The sequence below is a fragment of the Episyrphus balteatus genome, chromosome 2 (assembly GCF_945859705.1).
Source record: "Episyrphus balteatus chromosome 2, idEpiBalt1.1, whole genome shotgun sequence".
Lineage (NCBI taxonomy): Eukaryota > Metazoa > Arthropoda > Insecta > Diptera > Syrphidae > Episyrphus > Episyrphus balteatus.
The window spans coordinates 55660909-55688422 of record NC_079135.1 but is presented as its reverse complement, the minus strand read 5'-3'; the positions used below and the strand labels follow the sequence as shown (position 1 = coordinate 55688422).

The 27514-nt window shown below is 31.0% G+C and overlaps 1 protein-coding gene across 23 annotated transcripts in view; it reads right to left on the bottom strand.

The window, feature by feature from the left end:
* The window catches only part of LOC129912254 (rho GTPase-activating protein 190), a 70648-nt gene that overhangs the window by 17295 nt on the left and 25839 nt on the right, over positions 1 to 27514 (bottom strand). For 3 of the 23 annotated variants that reach the window (XM_055990410.1, XM_055990409.1, XM_055990412.1), the window contains 11 exons: positions 27358 to 27444; positions 25155 to 25226; positions 24150 to 24287; positions 21773 to 21817; positions 21421 to 21611; positions 14963 to 15272; positions 14236 to 14451; positions 13571 to 14104; positions 13374 to 13505; positions 6540 to 6575; positions 6125 to 6269 (listed from right to left, as the gene is read on the bottom strand). In XM_055990410.1, the coding sequence (XP_055846385.1) occupies positions 6125 to 6269; positions 6540 to 6575; positions 13374 to 13505; positions 13571 to 14104; positions 14236 to 14451; positions 14963 to 15272; positions 21421 to 21611; positions 21773 to 21817; positions 24150 to 24287; positions 25155 to 25226; positions 27358 to 27444 (1906 nt within the window). The remainder of the gene's footprint in view (positions 1 to 6124; positions 6270 to 6539; positions 6576 to 13373; positions 13506 to 13570; positions 14105 to 14235; positions 14452 to 14962; positions 15273 to 21420; positions 21612 to 21772; positions 21818 to 24149; positions 24288 to 25154; positions 25227 to 27357; positions 27445 to 27514) is intronic. The other 20 variants (XM_055990413.1, XM_055990414.1, XM_055990420.1 and 17 more) reach the window with 20 other exon arrangements.

The following is a 27514-nucleotide window of genomic DNA, read 5'->3' as shown; positions in this document are numbered from 1 at the left end:
CGATTCTTATAAAAGAAAGCTTAAAACATTATGAAGAAACCAAGCTTACTAATGAAAATATGCAAGTAACAACTATAAGTATTGGTATGAAAAAGAAAGAGTTTAAGATAGCAGCTATATGACTATACAGATCTATTAAATCTTCTTGGGCATAACTTTCTTGTTGGTGGAGACTTCAATGCGAAACACACTCATTGGGGTTCAAGACTTATATCAACCAAAGGCAAAAGACTTTTCCAAGCAGGCCGTAAATACAATTGCGAATTCTATTCCTCCAGGTCGCCTACTTACTGGCCTTCCGATACTAACAAAATACCAGACCTTATTGACTTTTTCGTAGCTAAAGGAATCAAACGAAATCACATTAATGTCGAAGGTAATTATGACTTGTCATCAGATCATACTCCAGTGATTCTAACACTAAGTGAATCGGAAGTAATAGAAAAAAGTAATCCAAAGCTTGTAAATAAGAAAACAAACTGGAGTGATTTTAGAGAAAAGCTTTTAAGTTTTATAAATTTAAGATCTCCCATGGATACAATCGAGCAAATTGACCATGAAGTGGAACAATTTATTGCTGATGTGCAACAGGCCGCTGAAGAAAGTACTCCAACATTTTCTAATAGAAGACAAAATGAAATAAAATATCCTTTAGAGATAAGAGAGTTGATAATAGAGAAAAGAAGAGCTCGAAGAAAATGGCAAAATACTAGATTTCCAGATGATAAAACAACGTTTAACCGTATAAGCAACAATCTTAAAAAACAAATTTATAAATTCAAAAATGATTCACTCAGTACATTCCTAAAGAATTTAACGACTGATGCTTCAACCGATTTTTCGCTATGGAAAGCAGCCAAGCGCCTGAAAAGACCGCAGTTACTAAACTCTCCCTTGAAATCTCAAGATGGGAAATGGATCGGTAACCCAAAAGAAAAAGCTAACCTTTTCGCGGAGCATCTTGCGAATGTTTTTAAGCCATACCCAACAAACGCGGCTGAAAATAGCTTACAGTTAGTTGATAAGATAGATGAAAGTGAAATACCAATTGTAAGATTAAAAGAAATAAAAAGTATGTGTTTACATCAACTATCAAATAAAAAATCACCAGGTTACGATCTAATTACTGCTCAGGTTATGAAAGAAATGCCTTTGAAAGCCTTCATAAAACTCCAATATATAATAAATGCATGCCTTAAGCAACGGTATGTCCCACACCATTGGAAAATTGCTGAAGTTATTGTCATACCCAAGCAAGGTAAGCCACCTACAGAAGTGACGTCTTACAGACCAATATCGCTTATACCAATTATGGCAAAAGTTTTTGAAAAACTGCTTCTGAAGAGACTTAGCAAAATTATAGAAGAAAGAAGGTTAATCCCAAATCATCAGTTTGGCTTTAGAAATAAACATTCCACGATAGACCAAGTTCATAGAATAACGGATGTAATAGAAAAAGCATTAGAAGAAAAACAAGTCTGTTCAGCTATTTTCTTAGATGTTGCTCAAGCCTTTGACAAGGTTTGGCATGAGGGACTTGAGTACAAACTGCAAAGGGATCTTCCCAGACAGTACTATGAAATATTAAAATCGTACATCTCAGACCGATTGTTTAGAGTAAGGTACGATCAAGAATATTCGGAATTGAAGAAAATAGAAGCCGGTGTACCACAAGGAAGTGTCCTAGGTCCTACCCTGTATTTACTATACACAAGGGATATCCCAGTTGGGAATCACACCATAATGGCTACTTTTGCAGATGATACCGCAATTTTGGTACCCGACAAATGTGTCTCTAGGGGAGCAGTAAAGCTGCAAAATGCCGTCGACACAGTCAGAGATTGGACCGAAAAATGGCGTATCAAACTCAATGAAACAAAATCTTCACATATAAACTTTACAAATAAAAAGATAAACAATATTCCAATATTCATTAATAATCAAGCTGTACCTTACGCCAATACGGCCAAATACCTTGGAATGACTTTGGATGCAAAGCTAAAGTGGAAAGAGCACATCAAAAAGAAAAGAGAAGAACTAAACTTGAAATATAGAAAAATGTACTGGTTACTTGGTAACAACTCTGATTTATCAACCCAAAACAAAATAATGCTGTATAATCAAGTACTAAAGCCTGTTTGGACCTATGGTATCCAATTATGGGGCTGTACAAAGAAAACAAATACCGAAATCATCCAAAAATTCCAAAACAAAGTCCTTCGTGGAATAGTTAATGCACCTTGGTACATAAGAAATAGCGATCTACATCGTGACCTACAAATAGAAACGGTTACAGAAGTTGTTAAAAAATACGCTGTATCGCATAATCAGAGACTGCAAAGTCATACCAATTCTGAAATGGTGTCCGTCTTGAATACAAGAAACCATGTTCGGAGATTAAGAAGAACCAAGCCTCATGAGCTTATGGTCTAAAAAAACATGGGAAAGTATTAAAAGTTTAAACTTCCCCCAAAGTGATTTTACAAAGTTAAGAAAGAAAAATCTGATGTCGATCTCTCAAGATTGGTCCTGATAAAGAGGTGGTTTTAGTGGTTAAGAGTCCCACACTACTTGGTGTCGAATACTGCCAAGTGTCTTTTGAAGATTTCCTCCCGTCAAAAAAAAAAAAAAAAAAAAAAATTTCTTTCTATCGCTATTTGTTTTTGTTTATTAAAGCAAAAATTAAGCTTTCTGCATCATTATTTTTTATTTTAAGGTAAGAAAACTGTCAAAAAATGAGTTTGAATATTTTTTTTCTCGCTAGAGTAATTTTAAAAAAGAGTTAACAAATTGTTTTTTATACAATAAAATAAGTTTTTTTATACAAAAAAATAAGCGAAAAAAGCCATTTTTTGCAAAAAGTCAAAAAGTGATAGAAATTTCAAACTCATTCTGTGACAGTTTTTACGACCACAAAATTAAAAATTATGATGCAAAAAGCTTATTTTTTGGTTTCAAACAAAATTTTTGTAGTTTTTTTCCAAAAAAAAAATAGCGCTAGAAAGAAATAAAAAAAATTAATTTTGTAAATTTCCCACTTTTTCACTTTTTAGGTCATTGTATGGCTTTAACATGAAAAAAAAACGTTATCGTGCGACGCAGTTGGTGTGGTAAAGCCTTAATTAATTAAGTTTAATTAAAAAATGTCGATTCTCATTTCAAAGGGATGTTTTTCTTAAAATTTCACTGCCACACAGTACCACGGATTACCTTTTTACTACTGTATACTGTGAAGATCAACACCTGAACACACCTTTAATAAATGTGAACCTATCTTTAATCTCTTATTAATATCTGAACGCATTCATTAAAATTTTCACAAATATCATTCCACCTTGAAGTGCGATAAATAACGCCCTCTCCTTTCCGGAAATTTATACTTCTACAAGCTAAGCTAAGACGAGAACCTACAAAGACTACAATGGTGTGAATGACAAATTTGAGTGAAGTTGGTGGAGGTTGAATGATTGAATGATGGAATTTGAACGAAAGGAACATAAAACAGGTTGAATTGAATCGCAAAATGCCAGGTGCAAACACAATGCATTAAGGCGATTACACTTACATTTTCTTTTTCGATACTTTTTTTACGTAGTTGAGCGTAGTTAAAACGTAGTTCAACAACATTAAATCAGGTTTAAAAAATATCAAAAAGTATGTATATTATATATACCTGTGTATTTTGTCTTCAAAAAGTGTAGTTAATCGCAAGAAAACAACAACAAATACTATACAAAATAATGAAACTATTTTGGTATAGGTAATTGTATTTAAAACTGTGCAAATAAAAAAAAAATAAAGAAATTGGCACTCGAATTTCGAGGGCGGGGTCAGCTAGTTATAATAATTATATTATAATAATTTAATTTATTAATAATTTTTGTTCAATTAAAATCGATGCGGCTATAAAGTTTTTTTAAAAAAGTCCCTCCTTACAAAGCAAATTTGAAAAAAAAAAAATAACTTCAACATCATATTTGACAATTTTTTTCAAAGTTTTGACTTTGAAATTTTATTTCACAAAAAGTTATCGCGAAAACTACTAAAATCGAAAAGCATTTGAAAGAATGCAAAATAAGCTTTCAAAAAAGCTATTGCACAGTATTCTATGTCTTTTTCTTGATTTTATGTATTTTTGTTTTATTTAAGGTTAAATTTTCAGAAAATTGCCGCCCCTCCCACCGGAACGAGGGGTGATACAGCCCCCTTCCCGTACAATTTTTTTCTTAGGTTAAATTGAAGAACTATTTCTTAAAATAAAGTTCACTTTTTAAACAAAAAAAAAAAAACATAATTCAAAATTATAGGTTTTTTCAAATGTGTTAATATTTTTTCCCCTTTCTTAATTTCCTGGAGAAAAATAAAAATTTTAATGGAAAAAAGTTCATACAATCCAAGAAGTTTAACAGACTTTAGTTACAAAACCAAATAAAGTGACAAAAAATGTCTTATTATTTGTAGAAGTAATTAATATCACAAATCGACCTATTCTGCCCCACTGTGCGTCGCCGTCGTGGGTTCGAATCCTCTTCTCTTTTTTTTGTTTTTTTTTTTTCATCCAAAATTAATGTAGATATTTATTTCAAGACGAAAAATTCAAAAACACAATTTAATTCTCTTCTTAATTGAAATTATTTTTTTTTTTTTTTTGAGGAAAATGACTATAATGAAATCATAATGAATTTAGAAAGTTAAAAAGTTAATGCAGCCATTTACTTATTTTAACTTTATTAAAATGTTAAGAGATACTAAGATGCTAAAATCGTTTAAAATTGGCAAATTCTTCTTTTTAACGTAACTTACTAAAATAGCTTTCATATTTCACTTTCAGAAAATTCTCATCGCATTGATTTTTTATAGGTACAATAAGAAATAAATAAAGATCAATATATTTTATTCAATTTTTTTTTTAAATTTCTAATCGTAATACTAAAATAGCTTTCAAGAACAGGAAAAGTACACTACCAGTTCGATAACTCACCAGCCGCCACTGCTCGTAAGCTTTCTCCTTTGATATAATGAATTATACCATTGCTGATAAATCATTGAAACGTGTTTGTTATTTTTGTGATCTTGGCGTTATTTTGGATGCTAAATTAACTTTCAAGAACCATTGTGACTATTTAATAAACAATGCAAATCGTAAACAGATTTTAACGATCCACAAATACTTTAAACTTTATACTGTGCTCTTGTGAGATCTGGGCTTGAATATTGCAGCAGTGTATGGTGTCCATGTCCACGTTACACTTCAAATATGAATCGGATCTATTCAGAAAAAGTTTTTACTGTTTGCGCTTCGAAATCTACCTTGGAACAGAGATGTTAACCTACCTCCTTATACACATCGTTTAAAATTATTAGATCTTGATACTTTAAGTAAAAGAAGAACCATTATAAAGTCCTTTTTGTCTTTAATTTATTGACAAATAGAGTTAACTCAAGTGAATTATAGTGTAAAATCAACATATACAGGGTGTCCCAAAAGTAATGGATCAAACGAAATATGCTGATAGGCCTATATAAGGGCTCTCAGAATTTGGTAACTTGTTCATCCCAAATCCTTACGGTTTTCGATTTAATGCAATTCTTGTGAAATTTCGAAAAATCCCTACTTTGCAACAGTATATTGCTTCTTGCGCCCACTATTGATTTTTGTTTTTTTAAATTCTTTTACAAAAACATTGCCAAATAATTAGGAACAATTTATTAATCAAAAAAATTTTTATTTCACACGCCATTTCGCTGCAAATTAACTAACAGTTTAAAGTTTTGTAAAAAATCAATTTCTTTAAGATTTAAGAGAACTGTATATGGTCAGCATGAACCCCTCTTTGCAGCATGTGTGGATTTTAATAATTATAGCTATTATATAAATTTTAATAATAATTCAAACAATCTAAAAATATTGTTGAAAAATGTAATTGAATGAAAAATTGTAAATAGGCTAAGAATACATTTTGTAGCTAAATAAATAAATATTTAATGAGAACATTTCTTTTCAAACGTACATGATTCGTGTTCAATGAGTGTGCCTGGAACAATTTAAACTTAACTCTTCTTCTAAAACGCTGTTTCAATACTTATACTAATTTTAAAGTTATTAAAAAATATTTGTACTTACCGAACAAAATGTTGAAAAATAAACTTCAATATGGCAAAATTAACAACCGGTAATTTATTGAGCAGATTTCTTAATGATATCAAACGGCAGCTGCGGTCTGTTTTTACTTCCATACTTAGTTTAGCAGATGACATATTTCGTGAGCCTGTTGAGAAAAAAATTGCTTTATTATCCCAAGCATGATACGTCGCACAAGAAAATGAGTTGGTTGATGATTAAGAATAAAATAAAATTTCAGCCTATTAAATTGCGGAAAATTATAAATCATACATTTTATTTTGACCTTTACAGCAGGGAAGAATGCAGTGTGAAAATTGCAAAAAGGGAAAATGAGCATATTGTAAATTCTAATTTCGATGAGCAAGGGAAAGGAGTATATGATTCCAACAAAAACTCAGACATAGGTAAAACTTACCTACAATTTCCGTTTCTGGTTTAACGTTTGGTGTACCTAATTGAAATAAAATTAGCCTAAGACTTTTCAACAAATTTTTATAATAAATATTTTTCAGTTGAGAATGCTATTTTCCTCAAAATGTCATTTTTCGCTACGTGTAATAGACTGACGCGAAGTATATAATATTTAATACGTATAAATTGTTTTTTGTCATCTATCTGCTCGATGACACCACTTGACATACGCAAATAATCATATGTGAAAAAAAATAGCACCATGTAGCATTTTGTACTTTCATACAAATTGCGGTCTTCTATATTAATAATGACGCAATAATTTCTATTGTATTCAGTAGCATAATGAACAAAGAAATTTTAAGCCAGAAAGTTTAAGCCAAAATACACTTTTAAGCACGAAGGCGGCGCAAAAATAACACATGGGGATGCTTTTCATATAATGGTACTGGTCTCTAATTTTGGAGTTAACCCATGATGAAGGTTCAAATTTATGTTGATATTATGAGGGAAGTACGCTGAATGGAATATGCCTCTCAAGTGGGTCCTGCGGCAGGATAATGAGCTTAAATTAACCAGCAAATTAGCAAAAGATTTTTTCGCTTGAAATAGGGTTCAGGCTATGGAATGTCCGGCTGAGTCAACAGCCCTGAATCCCATCGTAAATCTTTGGACAGATGTAAAAAAAGCTGTTTTTGAAGCCAAGCCGAAAAACACGCTGTAATTATGGGAAGTGCAGGTTGCATGGAGAAATATTCCACTTCAGCGATGTCAACCATTAGTGGACTCTATACCACGACGTTGCACCGCTGTACTTGAAAATAAAGGTTGTAAGACCAAATATTTATCAATTGATATCGTTCCAAATCAAAAACTTATTTATTTTACCAAGAAATTGTTTTTTTTTTACAAATTTCGAATGCTGGTGCTATTATTTTTCACACCAAAAAAGTGGTATTTTTTTGTTTTGATGAGCATATCTTATTTAATTTCAATTATAATGGATAAGTGCTTAAGTTTCTTGATTACTCTAACTTCACTTCTGTTATTAAAATGAAACATAAAATTCTAATTATTCTTTGTTCAAAAAAATCTTTCATTTAAAACTACAATAAGTGGTTGGTGCTATTTTATTTCACAGAGCTGTATGTAATACAAATATGTATTTGTATATTTGCTTTCGTCACTGGTAACATACATAAAAAGTCAAACACACATAGCGAAAAACTTTTTTGTTCGAAATAAATTAATAAAAAAAAAAAAAAACAAAACGAAAATAACAAAAATTTGCGAAAATAGAACTACATAAGTTCAATAAAATTATATATTTTGTTCTTTAATTTTAATATTATTTAAATTTAGAGCCTCCGGAATTGTAATCACTATTTTCCTAGTTCCTGGAACCAGGTCCGCAGAACTAATTAGGCCTTGTGTATAACTACATATTATATGATTATGATTTAAAGGAATGATTTTCTTCAGGACTTGTAGTTGAAACTCAAACACAATCACTGAATAGCCTTCCTTGTTTAAATAAAAAATAAATACATTTCTATTAGCGAGGGTATAAAATTAAAAAAGAAAATTGAAATGAAAACGGATCAATTATAATAAAATTCAGAAAAACATTCACAACTTTGATAATAACAAAACCGACAGTCAACACCAGAAATCAAAAATACTTATACTCGTAGGAATTTTGTTTCAATTTCAAATCTATTCCTATACAATACGAAAAATGTATACGAAATTTAGTAGAGTATTTTTTGGATACATTTCTATTAATTTCATGTTCATCCCCAATATAAAAAACGAACAAACGACCGTGAAATTTACAATTCGTATGTTAGACTTTGTATAAATATGGAATAGAAAACGAGTTTTTTAAGAGTTAAAACTATGAGCATATATTTAGTTTGAATATTCTTGCTGCAACTATGTATTTAAATTACTTAACTTCTTGTTATTTTTAGACTCTTTTGGTAACTCAACACTTAATATGAATTTGTTTGCAATTTAAACAGCGATCTTTACTGGAAATATAAACAAGATTTGAAATCAATGCACCATCACGTCTAATGGGTTCTTAGTGTGATTAAACTGTTGTATTGATAACATATATACATATACATATGTATATGGAGCGTATGATATTGGAGCGTTCATTCTTAATGGGAGAAGCTTTGGTGATAAAAGCGGAGAATTCACTTTAGTATCGAGCAGAGGATCATCGGTAATTGATTATTGTTGTACATCTTACAACGTGGCAAGTATCATTGAAGATTTTTCTGTTGGCTGTAAAATATATTCCGATCACATGCCCTTAACCCTCAAAATAAAGTCATCTCCAGAAATCTGTATTAATTCGACAAAGAAGTTACTTCCAAGGCTGAAGTGTGTGGAAAGAAAACGATCAGACTACATAAACAAGCTTAATGAAGGCATTCTACAGCATATTGTGCGTGCAGATCAGATCGAATCAAGATGCGAGTCAATTAAAAAATGCGTTTACGAACCAAACGGAAGGCCTAACAATCAGGTTATAAAATTCGAAAAGAAGAAACCGTGGTATGATTTACAGTGTCACATTGCTAGAAAAGAATCACTAAAAGCACTAAAAAACTTTAAGAAACATAACCTCGAAGTTTGTAGAAAAAATTATGCCACAGCAAACAAAAAATATAAAACTCTTTGCAAGTCAAAAAAGTATGAATACATACAAAATATCTCTCGACAACTTGCATCAGTGAATTCAGCAAAGGAATGGTGGAGGATCGCAAAAGAAATACGTGGAGAAACGAAAAATATTGCAATGCAAATTACTGCCAACGTGGGCTCTCCTTCCTGGATACACTTTATAAAATATTTACATTGATTCTGCTTAAAAGGCTTACTTTTTGGATTGATGAGAACAACATACTCAACGAATATCAGGCTGCATACAGAAGCCAGTACAGTACAATTGACCAAGTCTACAACCTTTCTTGCATCATCCAACTTCAGCTGAGCCAGAAGAAAAAACTTTATGCTTTCTTCGTGGATTTATCAGCTGCGTTCGACAACATAAACAGAGAAGCATTATTTTATAAATTGTCAAAGCTATGTGTGTCTTCAAAAATGGTTTCTATTATACGATTATTGTACAAGGATACGTCGGCTACAGTTTGGGATGGCACTATTACGTCTATCTTCTTTCCGACGTCCAAAGGAGTCAAGGAAGGATGCGTATTGAGTGCCCTTCTATTTGTACTATTTCTCGACGATCTTCATCACGAACTTCCAACTGGTCTCCTCGTTAATAATACGCAAATAAACGTTTTGTTATATGCCGACGACATAATTCTCCTTTCCTACTGCCCCAATAAACTACAAACGATAATCAATAGCTTCAGCAGATATTGCAACAATTGGAACCTAGCTGTTAACCTAGAAAAGTCTGAGATATTAATTTTTAGGAATGGTGGTAGAAGAGCAGCAGCTGAAAAATGGTATTTCAACAATAGTGAGATAAAGATAACCAACCAATACAAATATCTTGGCGTTACTTTTTCCTACAACATGTCCTGGGATAAACACTTAACAAATCGACTTATATCATCGAAAAACTCGATCAACTCGACATGGTCTAAATTTGTTAGGAACAAATTTGTTACTCACTCTGCTAAATACAAGGTACATGATGCAGCAACAAAGTCAATAAAGCACTACTCTGCGCAAGTTTGGGGATACAAAGAACACATTCAAACTGAAAAACTTCAACGTTTCTTCGTCAAAAGATGCTTTGGTCTGCCGGATAATACTCCTAACTATGCAATTCACATTGAAACTGGTCTCCCAAAGGCTTTCCTAAGTACATTAAAGATGCATCTGTCGTACATTCGAAGCTTGCCACGTATCCTCTCTGAAACTGTCATCGAGAAAAATTTTTATTGGGCCCAGGAATGGTCAGGCCTTTTCTAAGAGACAAGGTGCGGGTTTTTGAACTTAAATGCTAAAGCTTTTCGCAATGACACGGTGTTCATATGTACTCTATGTAATCAGGATGCGACAGAAAATACATTCCACTTCATTGGTGTGTGTCCTATCTTTAGAGGATACCGACAAAAACATCTTGGAAACGTCATACTAGACCGGCCAACATTCCTCAACATTTTGAACGGATTTTGCTACCCAAAACTCTATAAATTTTTAAAAGAATCGCTTAAATATCGTAGTTTAATAATAAACGAATTTAGTTAAAACTTTCTTAGCTTTGCTTTAATATAATTAGTAAATTTTTTTTGAACCTGACAGACAACTTAAAAACAAGTTATTGTCAAACTTAATTTTGAATACCAGCTTAATCATGTTTTTGTTAAAACTTTTTTAAATGGAAAATAAAATTATATTATCTATCTATCTATCTGTACATAATATGTACTTTCGGTATGGTTGTCGGTTCGTCTTGATTTAGTTCTCTTTGGATCTTTTATTGAAGTAGCTTGAATTCTTTGTTTTTTTATTTGTTTTATTTTATGAACCTGCAATCCCGATTGGACTTGCGGAAATGAGATTTGTCTTTACTTTTTTGTTCAGTTATAGAATGTCCAAAGATATTTACAAAAAATATTAGCATGTTATTATTCATTCCTATTTTAAATCCTTATTTTAATCCACTTATTGTTCATTATTTAGATTAGGTAACAACCTATTTGTTGCAAAATTTCTAGCAAATGTAATGTGTTTACACTCTCACAAAAATCGAACAATTTTTACTTATTTAATTTTCAATTGGTATCATTCAAGTATTGGCTCATTCTGATAATCCACTTCATTCTGAAAATAGTCATGGCCAAAAGTATTAGGAATCCCTAATAAGATGTAGTATCTTAAAAAGGAAATAAGATGGAATCAGATGATAAATGCAGAAATCAAATATATCAAATTTTAATACTGGGAAATATCTTTTAGAATTGCCACCTTCGATTTTTAATTAATTTTGCGGTTCTTTTAGACATGGATTATATGAGGCTATGAGATCAATAGTGGCGTAAGCCATAAAAATTTATTATTCGTAATCCCCATGAGAGAGAGAACATATTTATTGAATTTCGTGAGGGTACCTTTGATACCATTGATTTTATTGGACTTATCGCGGATTTTAGATATTTTCCAAAAAAAACACCCTTTAACCTAAAATATTTGTATAGACTTTTTGGATTCTTGGTTTCTGTTATAAATGAAATATTTTGACCAATTTTCATTGGTGTAACAATTTTTTCCCAGTTTTTATGGTACTAATTCCGAATTTCATCATTTCTCAGAAAAAAACACCCTTTCACTCAAAATAGTTTTGTACACTTTATAGATTCTTAATTCTTACACCAACCAAAACTTTTTCACCAAGTTTTAAAAATTAATAAAATTTAAGTTAGCTGTTATGATACCTTTCTCACACACAACTTAACCTATCAAAAAAACACCCTTTCACCAAAAATAATTTTAAGAATTTTATGAATCCTTTGTCCGTGCTTTATATAAAACCTTCATCCCGAATTTCATCAGTGTAGCATGTTTTTCACATGGGTTTCAGTTATGTTTTACCTGTTGAAGTCAAAAAACAAGCACCCTTGTTTTTAATCGGCAATAACTTTTCTAAGAGCAATCGTATTGACTTTATTTTTATGTCATTAGCATCAAAAAATACCTTGAAAACATGTGTCATATGTACGGTGACCATATTTCTGGAAGCCAAACCCGGGACACATACAAAATTCATTGGATCGTTTTGAAAATATTGATTTTTCAAAAAAAAAATTCAATATTTTTTAAATAAATAATTTTTCTCCTTATTTTGATATCAAGAATGATTTTTTGGGAGCGTTTTCGTTGGAATCATTTAAGTCGTTTACGAAATCAGAAATCAAGAAAATGGTTTTATAATAATGTGTGTTAATAACTTCTAAAAAATCAATATTTAATCAAAATCGGGAGAGCTGGTGTAGCAACCAGACAAACAGAAGCTAGAACTAAATAATTGACGAACATTTAAAAAAACTATAGCCTAGTCTAGAGGCGAAACGAAAATTTTCATACAAAACCAACACAACGAAATCATTAACAAAATTTTGCTTTTCGTTGCACAATACGGAGGAGCTTAGGCAACGAAATTCTTATCCATTTATTTGTCCTGGCAATTTTTCTTGCAGCAAAAGTTTTTTGACTTAGGAGACTTAGAAAAATTTTCGTTTTGCTTCAGCAGCGTACTAGGATTAATGCTTTATCCGAAAAATTAGATAAATGTTAATTTCCAACCACTGTTTTCTTGTTCTTGTTTTCCGTACAAAGTTTTTAAAATATTGAATACAAAAATCAGAGCATGTGTAAATACGGGACAATCACGGGACAAATTACAAAATACGGGACACTTATACGTCCCGGGTTTCTTAAATAAAAACCCGGGACAAGCTGTAGAAATACGGGACAGTCCCGGGTAAACCGGGACGGATGGTCACCGTAGTCATATGATGATATTCGACTAACAATTTTTTTCAGTATATTTTTGACCTTCACCCCTCCCTCTTGTCCGCGAAAAAAACACCCTTTCACCCAATTTTTTTTTTATAGACTTTTTTTGTCCTTGGTTCTTATCCCAAAAGCAAACTTTTTGCCAAGTTTCATAAGTGTAACAATTTTTTTTTTATTTCTTGATTTTATGTGTTAGTACAGGTAAAACTGTACTAACAGATTTCAATGTATAAACAAATCATACAACTTCACACACACAAGTCTCAAAAAACATTCAATGTCAATCGTTCTTATACGATAGTTTATAAAGAAACATTAAAAAAAAACTTACCAGCAATTTCTTCCAACTCAGCCATTACTTCCTTGTCGAAGAGTGGTGGAAAACGCTTGGAGAAAAAATCTTTTAACGCCGTAGCAACAGCATTAACTGGTATATCCAACAATTCAATGTCAACGTTCGAATCTGTATTTAAAACAGTTAAAGCAAGTTTTAGCATCATACAAGTTTTACAAGAAATGCAATTGTACCTTCTTCAAACTTTTGGAATAACAAGTCCACGTGAGCACGATTTCCAGGAACACGATATATACCTTCGGAGTCCAAACCTTCCTGTTCAATAAATTGTATGCACTTGTGCAAAAATATTGGTATATTATTTTTATCAGACTGCATAAACTCTGGTAGAGATGATAAAGCTGTTTCAAGACTCTCAATCGCACCAGATGATGCCTTGCTGTTTTGCTTAGACTTCCGTTTCATTTTCTTTTCTTGTTCTTTTTCTTTATCCTGTTGCTTTCGAAGTTTTGCTTGCTCTTCTTTCAAACGACGTTTTTCTAATTTTTCTTCTTCTTTCCAATTTTTTTGTTTCATTTTTATATCGAGCAATTTTTCATTATCTCCTGTCAGTTTTGACACCATACCAAACTGAAATTTGAGAAATGAAACGGTATCTGCGTGTGTGGTCGAAATCGTGTCACTTACTATAGGGGAGTTGTTATCCCTTGGAGACGACACATCTACACTTGATTCTTCCTCTTGAACATCAGGATGCATGTGTTTAACTAAATGAAACATTAAATAGTGTATAAATATTTTTAAAAGGAAGATAAAATTTTAGAAAAATCATAAAGTATTATTTCTTCATTAATTCAATTTTGAAATATCATCCTCACTTTGGTAACAACTTATTTACCTTTTTCTAGAGTTTTCATTTTTTGATAATGCATTGGAATTTCAGGAGGACTCACAAAAGTTCCAAAAGGTGGAACTTTTGGTGGCTGAACTGGAATGGGAACGCGCTTTTTCCTTGTACGTTTATGCGTCTGTTGCTTGCGGTTCATCTTGTAGTAACCATCTCTAGCTTTTCGCTGTTCTGATGAACTCGAATCACTATCTGACTCCGAATACTCTGGTTAAAAAACGAAATCAAGTGTTAATATCCCGTTTTTAATTAACTTAAGTTTTAAAACATTCTTAAACAAAACTAATATTGCATTGTAAACGTTCAAATCTACATCTTGCTTTATGGTATGTATTATGAAAGAAAAACAACACTAATTTTAATATCGGGGAAAGGTTAAACTAAACACTCCTCCACCAAAAATAAATTTAATTAATTTTGTATAAGTGTTTTTGTGTGGACAATTTTCACAAACGGTTCACTTATATGTACTTCTTTAATATTATGTAATTTTTAATGCAAACCAACCCATCTACGCACTAAAATTCTACGATTCTTTTATATTATTTACAAGAACAAAAAAAAAATAAAATAAATTTCGAATTATTTATCGAGCATTACTATTTTGTTTGAGTTACATATATTAGTGCAAATACAAATGTTTTTTTCTTGGCAGGTATAGCTTTTGCTTGCGAACAAACTTTTTGGAGGTCACAAACGCTACTAAAATTGAATTTACTTTGTTCTTTATCCCGACGTTGTCTAGATTTGCTCGATTTGCTTGGTGTCAAATCATGTGGCAAGTTGTACATTTGATCATTGTTACCTTCATCCCCGTATACGTTTTTAATTTGTGCGTATTCGGCCATCTCATCGGAATCATCTTCGGGAGCCGCAAGGGGAGCATGATCAAATATTGACGATTTATTATTTAAATTTAAAACGTTTTTGTTATCACCTTCTGCAAGATTGGTGTCACTGCTCACATTCATCCGGGCTACCGCATCACTCACTAGCTGGAAGTTCTTCAGGTTCAATTTACCAGGTTGCTACAAGTAAAAAAAAAAAATACCAAATTATATAATTTTATTGATACCAAATAAATATTTTAAGACATTTCAACGCATTCTGCGTTGTTATCAGATCCCTATATTGTCTTCCTACTACCCCACAAAATTTAAAAAATTAAACAAATTAAAACATATGATAAAGAATTTATTGCAGCCTTAGCGATTGAAAACAATCATTATCCAGCACTGTTTCTCTACCTTCGTTTGCCAAGAGTTTATTCTTAACTCAAAAATAGTTTTTTTTTCAGATTTTTGTTTTTGACTATAAGTATAAAAATTCGAAAGCTGACTTGGTGACAAACATTTCTTTCAATGAAATGAATTAGGAAGTAGAAAGATTAAGAGTGTTTTTTAGGCAAAGCAGAGCAAAGATTTGTATGCATATACGCACCAAGATAAAGGGTACAAGAAATTAAATCCGCAGCTGGATTTAGCTTCTATTCTTATCGGCAGCTGCGTGTTTGTGAACTCCAACTGCTGGTACGGATAGCGATATTAAAAAAGAACACAGCTGTTTACGATTACTCATTAAAGTGCATCCAGACTCTCACAAAGTATAAACACGACCAATAACTCTATTGACCATAAAAATATTCTGAATTCATTCGGATTAATCCACAGTCGCTCCGACTACTCCACCCCACAACTGGTTTTTGGCAATAACTATGAAGTCACCATTCCAAATTAGATCAGAATGGGACAATGCCGAGTTTCTGAGAGATGAATCAATTCATTTCTGCACAGATGGTTCTAAAACCAATGACGGAGTTGGTGGCGGGGATTACTCCTGTAACTTAATCTTAGTCTCTACTTCCGCCTCCCTAATTACTGCAGCGTGTTCGAAGCGAAAATAATGGCGATTAAAGAAGTATTGACTTGGCTCAAAGAAAACGTGATCCGCATCTTCTCTGATAGCCAAGCCGCCCTCAAATCGTTAGCTTCTATTTCCACAAACTCCCTAACTGCCCGCGACTGTCGATAACACAGCAACACAAACAAAAAATAAAAGTTCTGACCTGGGGTAGCGACTACGTTTTTCATATAGTTTTTGGGTCGCTAAAGCCGAATCCGAAGTCCGTTTTGCCGTATCACGTCAGGTTTTTGAAATATCCTCAAATAATGTCAAAACTCAAAAAAAAAGTTCCTATCTGATATTTTTTGAGGATATCTCAAAAACCTGGCGTGATACGGCAAAATAAACTTCGGATTCGGTTTCAGGGACCCAAAAACTATATGAAAAGCCTAGTCGGAACCCCAGATAAGAACTTTTGTTTTTTTGGTTTTGACATTTTTTTGAGGATATCTCAGAAACCTGACGTGATAGGGCGAAATTGACTTCGGATTCGGTTTTAGCGACCCAAAAACTATATGAAAAACTTAGTCGCAACCCCAGGTCAGAACTTTTATTTTATTTTTGTGTGGCTGTGTAATCTCTCATGGAGATGTCAGAACAGTTTAACATTCACCTTTTTTGGGTGCCGGGACACAGAAATATTCTGGGAAACTGCGAAGCAGATGAACTCGCTTGGAATGGAACTCTAATATCAATTCTACCTGACAAAGCAAATATTGGTATACCAATCGCAACGAGCAAACTTATGCTGGAGCAAGAAGCTTTAGAGGCAATAAACAAAAGATGGTCAAACATTACAACATGCCAAACGCACAAGCAGATCTGGCCTAGGATAGATCCAAAACGTTCAAAAAATCTACTGTCTCCAAGCAGATTTCATATCAGGAGCATTCCATGAAAAATGGTAACTTTTTATAATTAGGAAAAAGAGTAATAGATGGGATTTGCAATGAAAACTTTCTTTAGAGGCAGAAAACTCTTTATCAAGAGTTAACAAGTGTTTGCGAACTTAACTCCTAAATCGATATTCACCTAGCCAAATTTTTCATCATGTTTTAAGTAAAAATAAACGCTTTAACGCTGTGGACTTACTGTCGCATACGTTACGCAACATATGTATCTAATTTATGGTAACTATATTTGTCAAATTGCGACTTGTGGATGCTTCATTACTTCATACATAGCGATAATATGAAATTATTTCTAAGTGTTCAAATCGATCTAAAAACTGTTACGGCACTTAAAATCTATTTCAAACACTAAAAAACATGCAAAAATTTCATATACGTTACAATGGAAAGCTCCATCAGCTCCGTAATAGGTGTCCTTTACAGGACACTGCCTCATAGGCAGACACGCCGTAAGACTTGTAGTCTCAAACGACTTCTGAAGAAGTTTCTTTGATAAAGAAGAAGAAGAAACAATCCAACACCTTCTCTGCTCATGTCCTGCTCTTTCCAGTAAACGTACATTACACTTGGAATTTCTTCTTCTTAGAAGATACTAGTGAACTAATCAATACTGACATCCTCAACCTTCACCGCTTTATTAAAAGCTCCAACTGGTTTAATTAGTGAAAAAGTTCCTTGCAAAATCATGGTATCACAACGGACCAAATATATGGTCTAAGTGTGTCAGTCGTTTTCTTGACAGCCATTTCTACCTAACATAAGTATAAACACTAGACTGATTCAAAAAAATTTTTTTTGTTCAAAGTAATACCGAAAATATTGTTGGAAATGACGAAAAAAATACTGTAAAAGTTCCAGCCCTTAATATTAACATTAAGTACCGCCGCATCGCAAATTTCTATTACCCATATGATTTACATGGGAAAGATTGTGTTCTTGAGTTTGGAATTTTATAACTTTTTAATGGTTTATCAAAAAGGGTAGATTTAATCATTTTCTTGTATAAAATTGAACGCTCTACAAAAAAGCTCTTATTAATTTTTTTCTTAAACTGCCCCGTTTCGAAGTTATTCAACTTTAAAATATAAAATGCAATTTTTTCTTCATTTTTTTTCAATTTTTTGACGAAACTATTATTATTTGACAAACTTTTCGAATATTTGTATTCTATGTTGTGTTTTGGTTTCACAGATCTTTTTATTTAACTCTCAAACTCCTAATACTAAACTCCTGCTCAAAATTAAAGCACACTTTTTTCTTCTTTAGTTATACCCCTGCATTTTATTTAAAATGGCTTTAAAATTATTAGTTGTACTTTTTTATGTTTGCTTATTGTTTAGCAAGTCAGGAAAATGCTAAACTGCAACAGTATTATCAACCAAAAAAAAGATGAACCAAATTTAGCAAGTCAAGGTCTGAAAACTGATATTAAAATAATTTTTGTTTTTGAAAAAAAAATTTTTTTTTTAAATGGAAGCACGTGACAGTTCTTTCCAATAATTTTTTTCAATACTTGGTATGGTCTCCTCTAGCGCATATGATAATTTGGAGTGGTCTGTTCATTCCACGAATTAACTTTTGAAGGTTTTGTTGTAACTTTTCTTTCACTGCAGTTTTCTGTTGATCAAGAATGCTTGGAGGTGGATTTTGGTCGCAAATGCATTTTTTTCAACATTTCCTAGACATGTTCTATTGAATTAAAATCCGGATATCTGTGTGGTCCATTCAAGGGTGGCATATGTTAATCTTGAAGATATTCTCAAACCACTCTAGCATGCATTATCGTGCATCAGACTGAACTGTGGACCACATCTAGGGGTGATTGAAACCGCATGCTGTTCGAGGATATCAGTCAAGTATCTTTGGGTACTTAAAGTAGGTCTAGGAGAGCTCACTAGCTCCATACGTGTTGTAAAAATGATTTTACTCCGTGAAAATGTATGACTCATCTCTAAAAGGTTCGCGGGTTGACAGATAGACTCCAGCATACCTCTCCAAATCTTCCCCACAAACATTTTATTCCATACCTTCAATTTAAGCTTAATCCTGTCTCATTTGAGAAAATAACCACGATACTGTGAGATAAAGTAATAACATACTCCAGCCAAAGCGTCATTTGACCTTGCGCACAGAGGCACTGTCAGTTTTTATTTCATGGATCGATAGGGGCACATTTGAAAGGCTTAACCCCAATTTCTCACCACCTGATCATTCTTTTTAGCGGGGTTATTCACAAAAATGCAACTTTTGGGATATTTTACTTTTAAGCTAATATCTTTGCTCCACTTTGTCGTAGACCAAAAAATAAACATACATTCTCTTCCTTATAATATTTTCTATTGTTTTATGTAATTTAATTTCATTGTATTTGAGTGAGTAACTACAAAATGGCAGCCAGTTGAAGTCAAATTCTAGTAGTTAAAAAACACATTTTTTCGTTTTTATTTCGAAAAAAGTTTATATTATGGATAACATTTTTCTAACCTATTTTGTAGCCCTATTCATGTCCTGCATTTTAAAGAAAAAATCAGCCCTTTATCACCAAAGATGGCCGAGTAATTGATAAATGAATGCATGCAAAACCGGTGCGAAAACACCCAAAAATATCGTTTTTTGGGAATAACTCGGCTTCAGGATGTCCTACAGCAAAAAATAAAGCAATTAATTGTTTGTCACAACATTTTCTATCGATTTAATGCACATTATTTTTGTTGAAACAAATAAAAAATAAGTAATATTAAGTTAAAGTCGTTTTTTTGTTTAGCAAACTCTTGCCTTATTATTTTATAAACGGTGCAAGTATTGGCTAACAAATTAAAATACTATTGTTGTCCTTCAAATTATCTACAATTAAAAAAAAAAAATTATCTCTCTACGACCCACGTCGTAGAGAAACCTCAAAAGTACATCTTTGTTTTTGACTTCAGATTCGAGTTCAGCACACCAAAAACCTTTAGAAAAGTATATCTTAGTCTCGGCACCAAAAACGTTGTTGACTTGTGTTATTTAAGGGGTAAAGTTTATTTGAAAGCAAAATTGCAGTAAATAGACTTCTTTATTGCTCCTCTAGTGATTTCATAAAAGAAATATAATTAAATCGTTATAAGAAAATTATTATGTAAGTTTTTCTTTAAACAATGCAAAAAGTGACTTGTCCATTTTCATAATCATGGGCACATATGGGAAATAGAAATTTGCGATGCGGCGGTACTTAATGTTAATATTAAGGGCTGAAACTTTTACACTATTTTTTTTCGTCACTTCCAACAATATTTTTTTTTTTAATCAGTCTAATAAACTCACGTCAAAAATGTAAGACGAATAATTTTCCGGCTGTGGAGTGGATGTCTCACTAAGCAGTCGTACCAAAAGCCACCATATTTTCTTAATTTTCATTGATATAAGTAATTAATTAATTTATAAATTCATTTTTTTGATACATGTTAACAATTTAAAGAATAATATGAATGTATCTTTTGTACCAATGACATTGCCGTCACCTCGGTTCAGGGTTGAAAAATCGTCTTTGAACATTGTATCGAAAGTGAAATAAAGAGTGTATCGAATTGTACTTTTTGAATCTTTCAAATTGTATTAAAGAACAATTCGTAAAATTTATTTTAAATTAACGAAAAACTTAAAGACAAACCAAAAACTAAATTAATTTTTCATTAATTCAGAAAAACTTTTGACGCCATTTTTTATTTGTTCTTTGTTACTGTGATCCTGTTTACAGTTTATAACTGCAAAATACTGATGTTTTATTACAACTCAAAACTTTGGTCTTATCAAATAGAACCTTTCATGATTAAATATGTAAATTTGTAGATTTATTGCAGGTGTATTAAACTTCACAATATAGGCTTTAATCTTATCGTCAAAGGCTATTAAAATTGAGGTAAATTTTCAAAAAAAAAAAAAAAAAAAAAATTAAAAAACAAACCTGCGCCAATTTTTTTAATAAATCTCACATGTAAACAAAAAAGTAATGTCCTGAAAAGAAAGTTATATTTCTTTGAAGAAAATTAAAAAAGACTTTAAATTCACCCATGACCGTTTAATGTTCTATTCAAATCAAAAGTGTATTTGACTAATATTACAGTTTTTTAACAATATCTTAGAAGAATCGAAAAGAAAAAATTGATCCAGAATACCTTTTACATTGATGTAAGCGGAAGGACAAAACTGTATCGAATTTAGTAATAGTGTACTTGTGTACTTTAGCCAAGCCAAGTGTATCGAAAAAAGTACAATTGTATCGACTTTTGCAACCCAGGCTCGGTTAGCAAATTTATATATCAATGTATTTTTTCTTGATAAAACATTAAATTATTGGTATAAACATCAAAAAAATATAACAAACCTTCAAAGTCTGACTAGGTCCCTTTGGTCTTATTTTATTTGCAAAACTAGACTCGTTTTGTCGACGTCCCGTTGTGAATGCATGATGATTTGAACCGCTAAAATTATTCCAAATCGTGTTTCTCCTAACACTGCCACGGACATCATGTTTTTCGGCTTCTCGACTTATAAAGAGCTGATCATCCAGCCAACCTGTTGAAAACAATATAAATACAAAAAACAATTCGGTAATTAAGTAATAAGATTTTCAAAAGCAGATAATATAATTGTTGAATAGTAAATTAAGTGAAAATGGTGAATTGATCAGAAAATAATAGTTCAAAATTAATTGTATGTTTATGTTTTTTTATAACCTGAATCATGAGTTGTCAATGAATCCTTTGAACCGCTCACATCCGCTAAATGAAAGCATGAAAAAATTCCCCAGAATTATTACAGTCAAATAAAGAAAAAATTGTTAATAAACGAAAATAAACACAACACTAACTAATAATAACAAAAGAACTAATATGTGAAATTAAAAGAAATTATAACAAAAAAACTAAAAGATAAAAAACAAGACAAAATAAAAATAAATAAAAATGAAATAATACTCAACGGCAAAGTTGTAAAAGAATACAATAACTTTGAAAATCATTCTTTAATGAATTTCATTTTATGATTCCATTCATTGAATTAGTTTTCAGATTTATAACGAAAATAATACAATTAATTCCATTTTTATGTTTTTATAATTGAATAAGTTAACCATTTATAGATTCATTAATTATATGAGTTCATTTATTTTTTTGTTTACGTTTTTGCAATTTAAAAATTGATCAAAACCTTAAAAAAAAACCTGTTAAAAGAGCCCAATAAAATTACATATTGCCCAAAATATTACTTAAATATTTAAACACTCTTTATTAGACTGGGTTTGGGCAGCATGATAAAATGTTTCTCATTGAAATCTTTCATAATGAGGCGTATTCAATTCAAAGTTGATGCTTAACTTGACCTGGGGCTTTCAATGCAATTCAAATAAGATAAACTTGAGTTTTTCTTAAAAGCAGCTTAAACGGTCACCTATGTATGTTCTGTATTTCAACAAATGATAGCTAAGGATAAACAAAAGTATTCGTTTAAATAAATCTTAATTTATGCATTTTTGACCCTTCAACAAAGAATAGTAAATAACAAATAAAAGCAATTACCTGTTGTTGTTTACATTAGAATATGTTTTCTCAGCTAATAATTGATTGGGCAAAAAAACACAGCTCAATTGAAACTTTGGGCAATGTTAAAATTTTGAGGAGTTATTTTTGCTTTGGGCATTAGAAAATTGATGTCATAATGCCAAAATCAGTACCATTATCCAAAATTAAGTAGATATTATTATAACAAAAAATTGTTGAGGAATTCGTTCTTGAGCGTTATTGTTGTGACCGATAAGATTAAATGACTTTAAACTCATGTATTCAAACATAAAAAAAAAACTTAAGCAGGTCAGGTTTCTTATAAATTGGATTATTCATGAAAAAAATTGTTTTTGATTTATTTTACTTTTAACTTTTGAAAAATTTAATTAGTAAAACAATAGGTGTGTAGAAAAAATAAACGAAGTTTTGTTTGACATGGTTGCATTGAAATGGCAATATTTCGAGAAATACGCAATAATACTTTTCAGATAAAAGTCTTAAATGAATTCTGATAAGAATATTGAACGAATATATGTATATATAAAATTACCAAAGTTTTGTCGAAAAATTAGAAAAAAATAAAAGGTTCCACGTTTGATTTGAAAAAATCAATATGGCTTCCTTCAAACGCTTATAACACAAGAAAGCCGCAACTAATGTTAATGGTTATGGTCTTAAAATGTAGCTAAGAATATACAAAAGATTTTTGGTTTTTTGTGAAAAAAATGTTTTGCATCCTTCATGGATGTAATGGCCATATCACTATGGAGCAACATTTTTGACAGGCAGCTGCCAAAGTGTATGTACGTAAAGTGGTGCCAAATATTTGGATGGATTTCAAACAGCCCGATTCCGTTTTTTTTTTGTGCAAAATCTATATAAAAAAACAAAAAACACATATAATGTCTTTAAAAAAAAATATGAACTCAAACTTAAAATGTGGTTAAGTCCATTTGGGGGTAAAAACTCGTTAACTTTCTCGGAGAATTTAAATAAATTTGATTGCATTTTCAAAATTTAACATGCAAATAATCTAAAACGCATTACCTGCATTCCCTAACATTTACCTATATTTTTAAACACTTAAAAACACAAACCCTTAAATATATCAAACATGAAATGAAAAAATGGGCAACTTTCGAATACTCATTTCTATAGTTATAAAAGAAAATGTATTAACCTTAACTCTTTATTTCTCTGAATTTACTTTTTGCAACTTAGTCCATTACAGCTGGGAGCCCTTATATAACCAACAATAATTTATCCATTTCATGTTGTCTCAACTAATGTGTACGCTGGATTCGGAAACGTTCACCCTAATATTATAATTGAATAATTGAAAATTTACAAATCAAATTAAATTATGAAGAATAAATTAATAAGAATAAAGAATATTGTATTATTTTTCGTTTTTTTTTTTTGTTAACTATTGAGTTTTGTTAATTTGATGTTAATAAATGGCTAAGTATAAAATGCAATTCATCAAAAAATTTTTTTTTAATTGATTCTATCTTTTACAACTGCGCTTAATGGCATCTTTAAACAGATTTACATGTGATCTCGTCTAAACTGGACTGAGATGCTGAAACTAAATTCCCCTTGAATTGACGCATTATCGATGAGGGAGCCATATGGTGGTCTGGAGGTGCAGGCTCTGGGGGCGTTGTTGGTGGTGGATAAATCTGGAATCCTATAGGCAAGCAAACATCGGAACATTGGTTATAGACATCATTAACATCACAAACCATGTAATGTAATGTTGGACAGCAAAAAAGACAATATACAAGCATACAAAATACACATTCAAGAGCAAGTGGGGGATGAGAGTTACCAAAACAATATAGTCAAAGAATTAAGTGAATCAAAAGAATGAAGTTGACAAACTTTTATGATCAAAAGTCGATGAAAAATTTCGAAAGTGGATGAATAATCAAAAATACACATATGTTTTTATAGATTTTTTGGTTCTGATACCGTATTAAAAGTATGATAGTTTTTTTTTAAGGTCTTTTGGGACTGCGGAAAGTTAAAAAAATCTATTTTACTTTTTTTTTTGTCAGGAATACTGTAATTTTTATACACATGTAAGCATTGGCATTGATTTTTTGATTTTATTTAAATTTAAGTGAAAGATCACATTTTTTAGGTTCCTGTTTTATTTTATTTTTTTTTTTTTTTGAGAGGAAAGGAGTATCATTTTCTATATTATTTGATATGCATATGTGCAATTTATGTAGATAAAAATCTCGTTTTTTACCCACACCTATAGAAAAATATTATACTTCGGTATCAGAACTGTACAATTTTGATTATACATCGCTCACAAAATTTGGTGTCGCCTTTTTTTTTAATAAAAACAAAAAAGGAGGAACAATAAAACAAAACAAACAAAATAAAAAAAAACTAACAAATTACGTTCAAGCAAACCAAAAATTTAACTAAAACATACATCTATAAATTAAAAACAAAAAAAAATGTGATGGAGATGGTAGTAGTGGTGGGTAGTGGTGGTATCGATGATGAAAAAGGGAATGTGTTAACCAGAAAAATAAATTACCTTGATGTAAAAGTCTAGCTTTCTCATCCTTATCATCATCATACGTATCATCCATGGATATATCTTTTTCACCTGTGAAATGGTCTCTCGTTTATTTATGAGGCGACAAAATTTTAATCAAGTAAATGCTAGAGTCGAAGATAAGGAAGCAACATAAGGCAAATAAACGGGAAGAACGTGACCGATTTTCATGTTTTATTTTATGAAACAAACGGAAACGTTTACGCTTGATATTTTACGAAGCAAAGCATACGGATGAATGTTTGTTTAATTAGGTTTCGATGAAAGCTATAAAACAATTTTTTTTTTCGTTTCTTTTTACATCAGAGGCTCTTGAAAAGAATATAGAAGAATCGTAAGATAAAATAACTTGCGGTTTTAACGCATTTTCAGCCATTAATAAGCGAAGTTTGAACTACTGGGCATAATGATTAATTTCATTTATAGAAAAGGAAAGCTTGTAATTAGTATTGTCTCCATAAACGAATTTTGCTCACTAACACTCCAAGGGAATTAACCTTTCAGTTTTGTAGAAATATAATAATTAAGCGAGATTTGCGTTATATTTAATCATAACGCCGTAGTACTGATTTTAATTGGAATTTCTTTATCTTTAATCTTACTAGTTCATCCTGACTAGCTGAAAATTTGTAGAAAAATAGACTTTAAGAAAAAGAAGCAAGAAAGATCGCTTATATCAAAATAAAATGAAAATAAAATCATTAACAAATATATTCATATAAAAAAGGTAAAAAGGAACAGAATTTTAAGATGGTGCCAAGAGTAGTAGTAGTAGCACCCGAAATATGTATATGAGCACAACGTTAACGGAAGAGTTCGAAAAAATATTCATAAAAAGAAAACCAAAAATGAAATGGGATATACTAGATAGGCATTTGAATGAAAAGTTTAAGATGTGTGATACAAAATTGTATGTGCTTTCTTATCGAATGTGCATTTTCAGTTCTGATGCAACTTAAATATTGTTTTTTATGAATCCCTTTTAAAAGCATACTACTAATAGCATACTTTATCTACATATGAATATATGTATGAGATCTATTTATTAACAATGATATGTTTTAATATTTTATTTTTCATCATTAAAATACATTTACATTAAATTTTATGAAGGAATGAAGTATTCGAACAAAACCTGAAGAAAACAGTGAACATAACCAAGAATACTTGTAGTAATCAAAGAGTACATTCATAGTTACTTACATACTTATCTTTTATAAACGAGGGTTTAGGTCCCCTAAAACGGAATACAAAAAAAAAACAATTTGGGAGTTGAAATGAAAAAGCCATATTGACATAATTATGGTTGAGAACGGATTTTAAGATAGCACAACCATGTTCGGTAAGGTTAAAGATTTTATATTGAGAAATTGATATTTGAAATCTATTTAGTGGAGTGAATTTGAAGTCTAATTAAAATTATTTAGTGAATTTGAAGCCTATTTAGGATTATCTTTTTGGATTTCTGTAATATTTGCTAATATGCGTTGGACATTAATGATTGCGCCATAATTATTTTGAGTTAATTTTTTTATGAGAGCAATAATTTGAATTGCAAATTAAAATACGTTGATATTTGAAAGACTTGGCTAAGCAAAAATAGTTCAGGAGTTAAAAGTCGCATGAAAGATGTATTTATACAGTTTTAATGTTATTAAGTTCTTTTAAAATAAAATGAACTTGAGCCGCTTTTGCTTTTTTAATTTATATAAAAAGTAGCATGTGAATTAATTCACGAATGCGGGTTTTGATCGGCTCACATTTATTTGTTGATGTGAAAAATAAAATCCATACATTGAAAGCAGTTGCATTGTAAGTGCAATAATTAGGTAAACTAGTTTCTTTTTCATAGAGAATGTAAAAAAGCTTAAATATATTTATTTTCAAGCATATGTTATTAAGAGAACACACGGTTTGACAAACATTAAAACACAATTTTATAAGCAATCTATAGTTTTTTTTTGTTTCGATTTTTCTTGAGAAGTAGTTAAGACAAACACAAAATAAAAAAAAATTCTTATCATTTATAAATTAAATAAAATGAGATAGTGCGAATCTGTACTGATGTAATATTCTTATATTGAAAACATTTTGTCTGGTTGTGTGATTAGAGTATGATGTTATATTTAATGTACTTTTTATGAACAGGAAAGACAAAATCTCAACAAAAAAAAGAACTTACAAGTTTTTGTAGCCACAAGGATTGTTGTTCTTTTCATATGTGATGGAGACAGCTTGCGGAAAATAACGTTTTTCATAACACGTCTAACTAAAAAGTAGTCAAGAAGTAAGAAACGGATAAGAGTAAAATCCATTCTGTTTTTAAAAATGTTTTACAA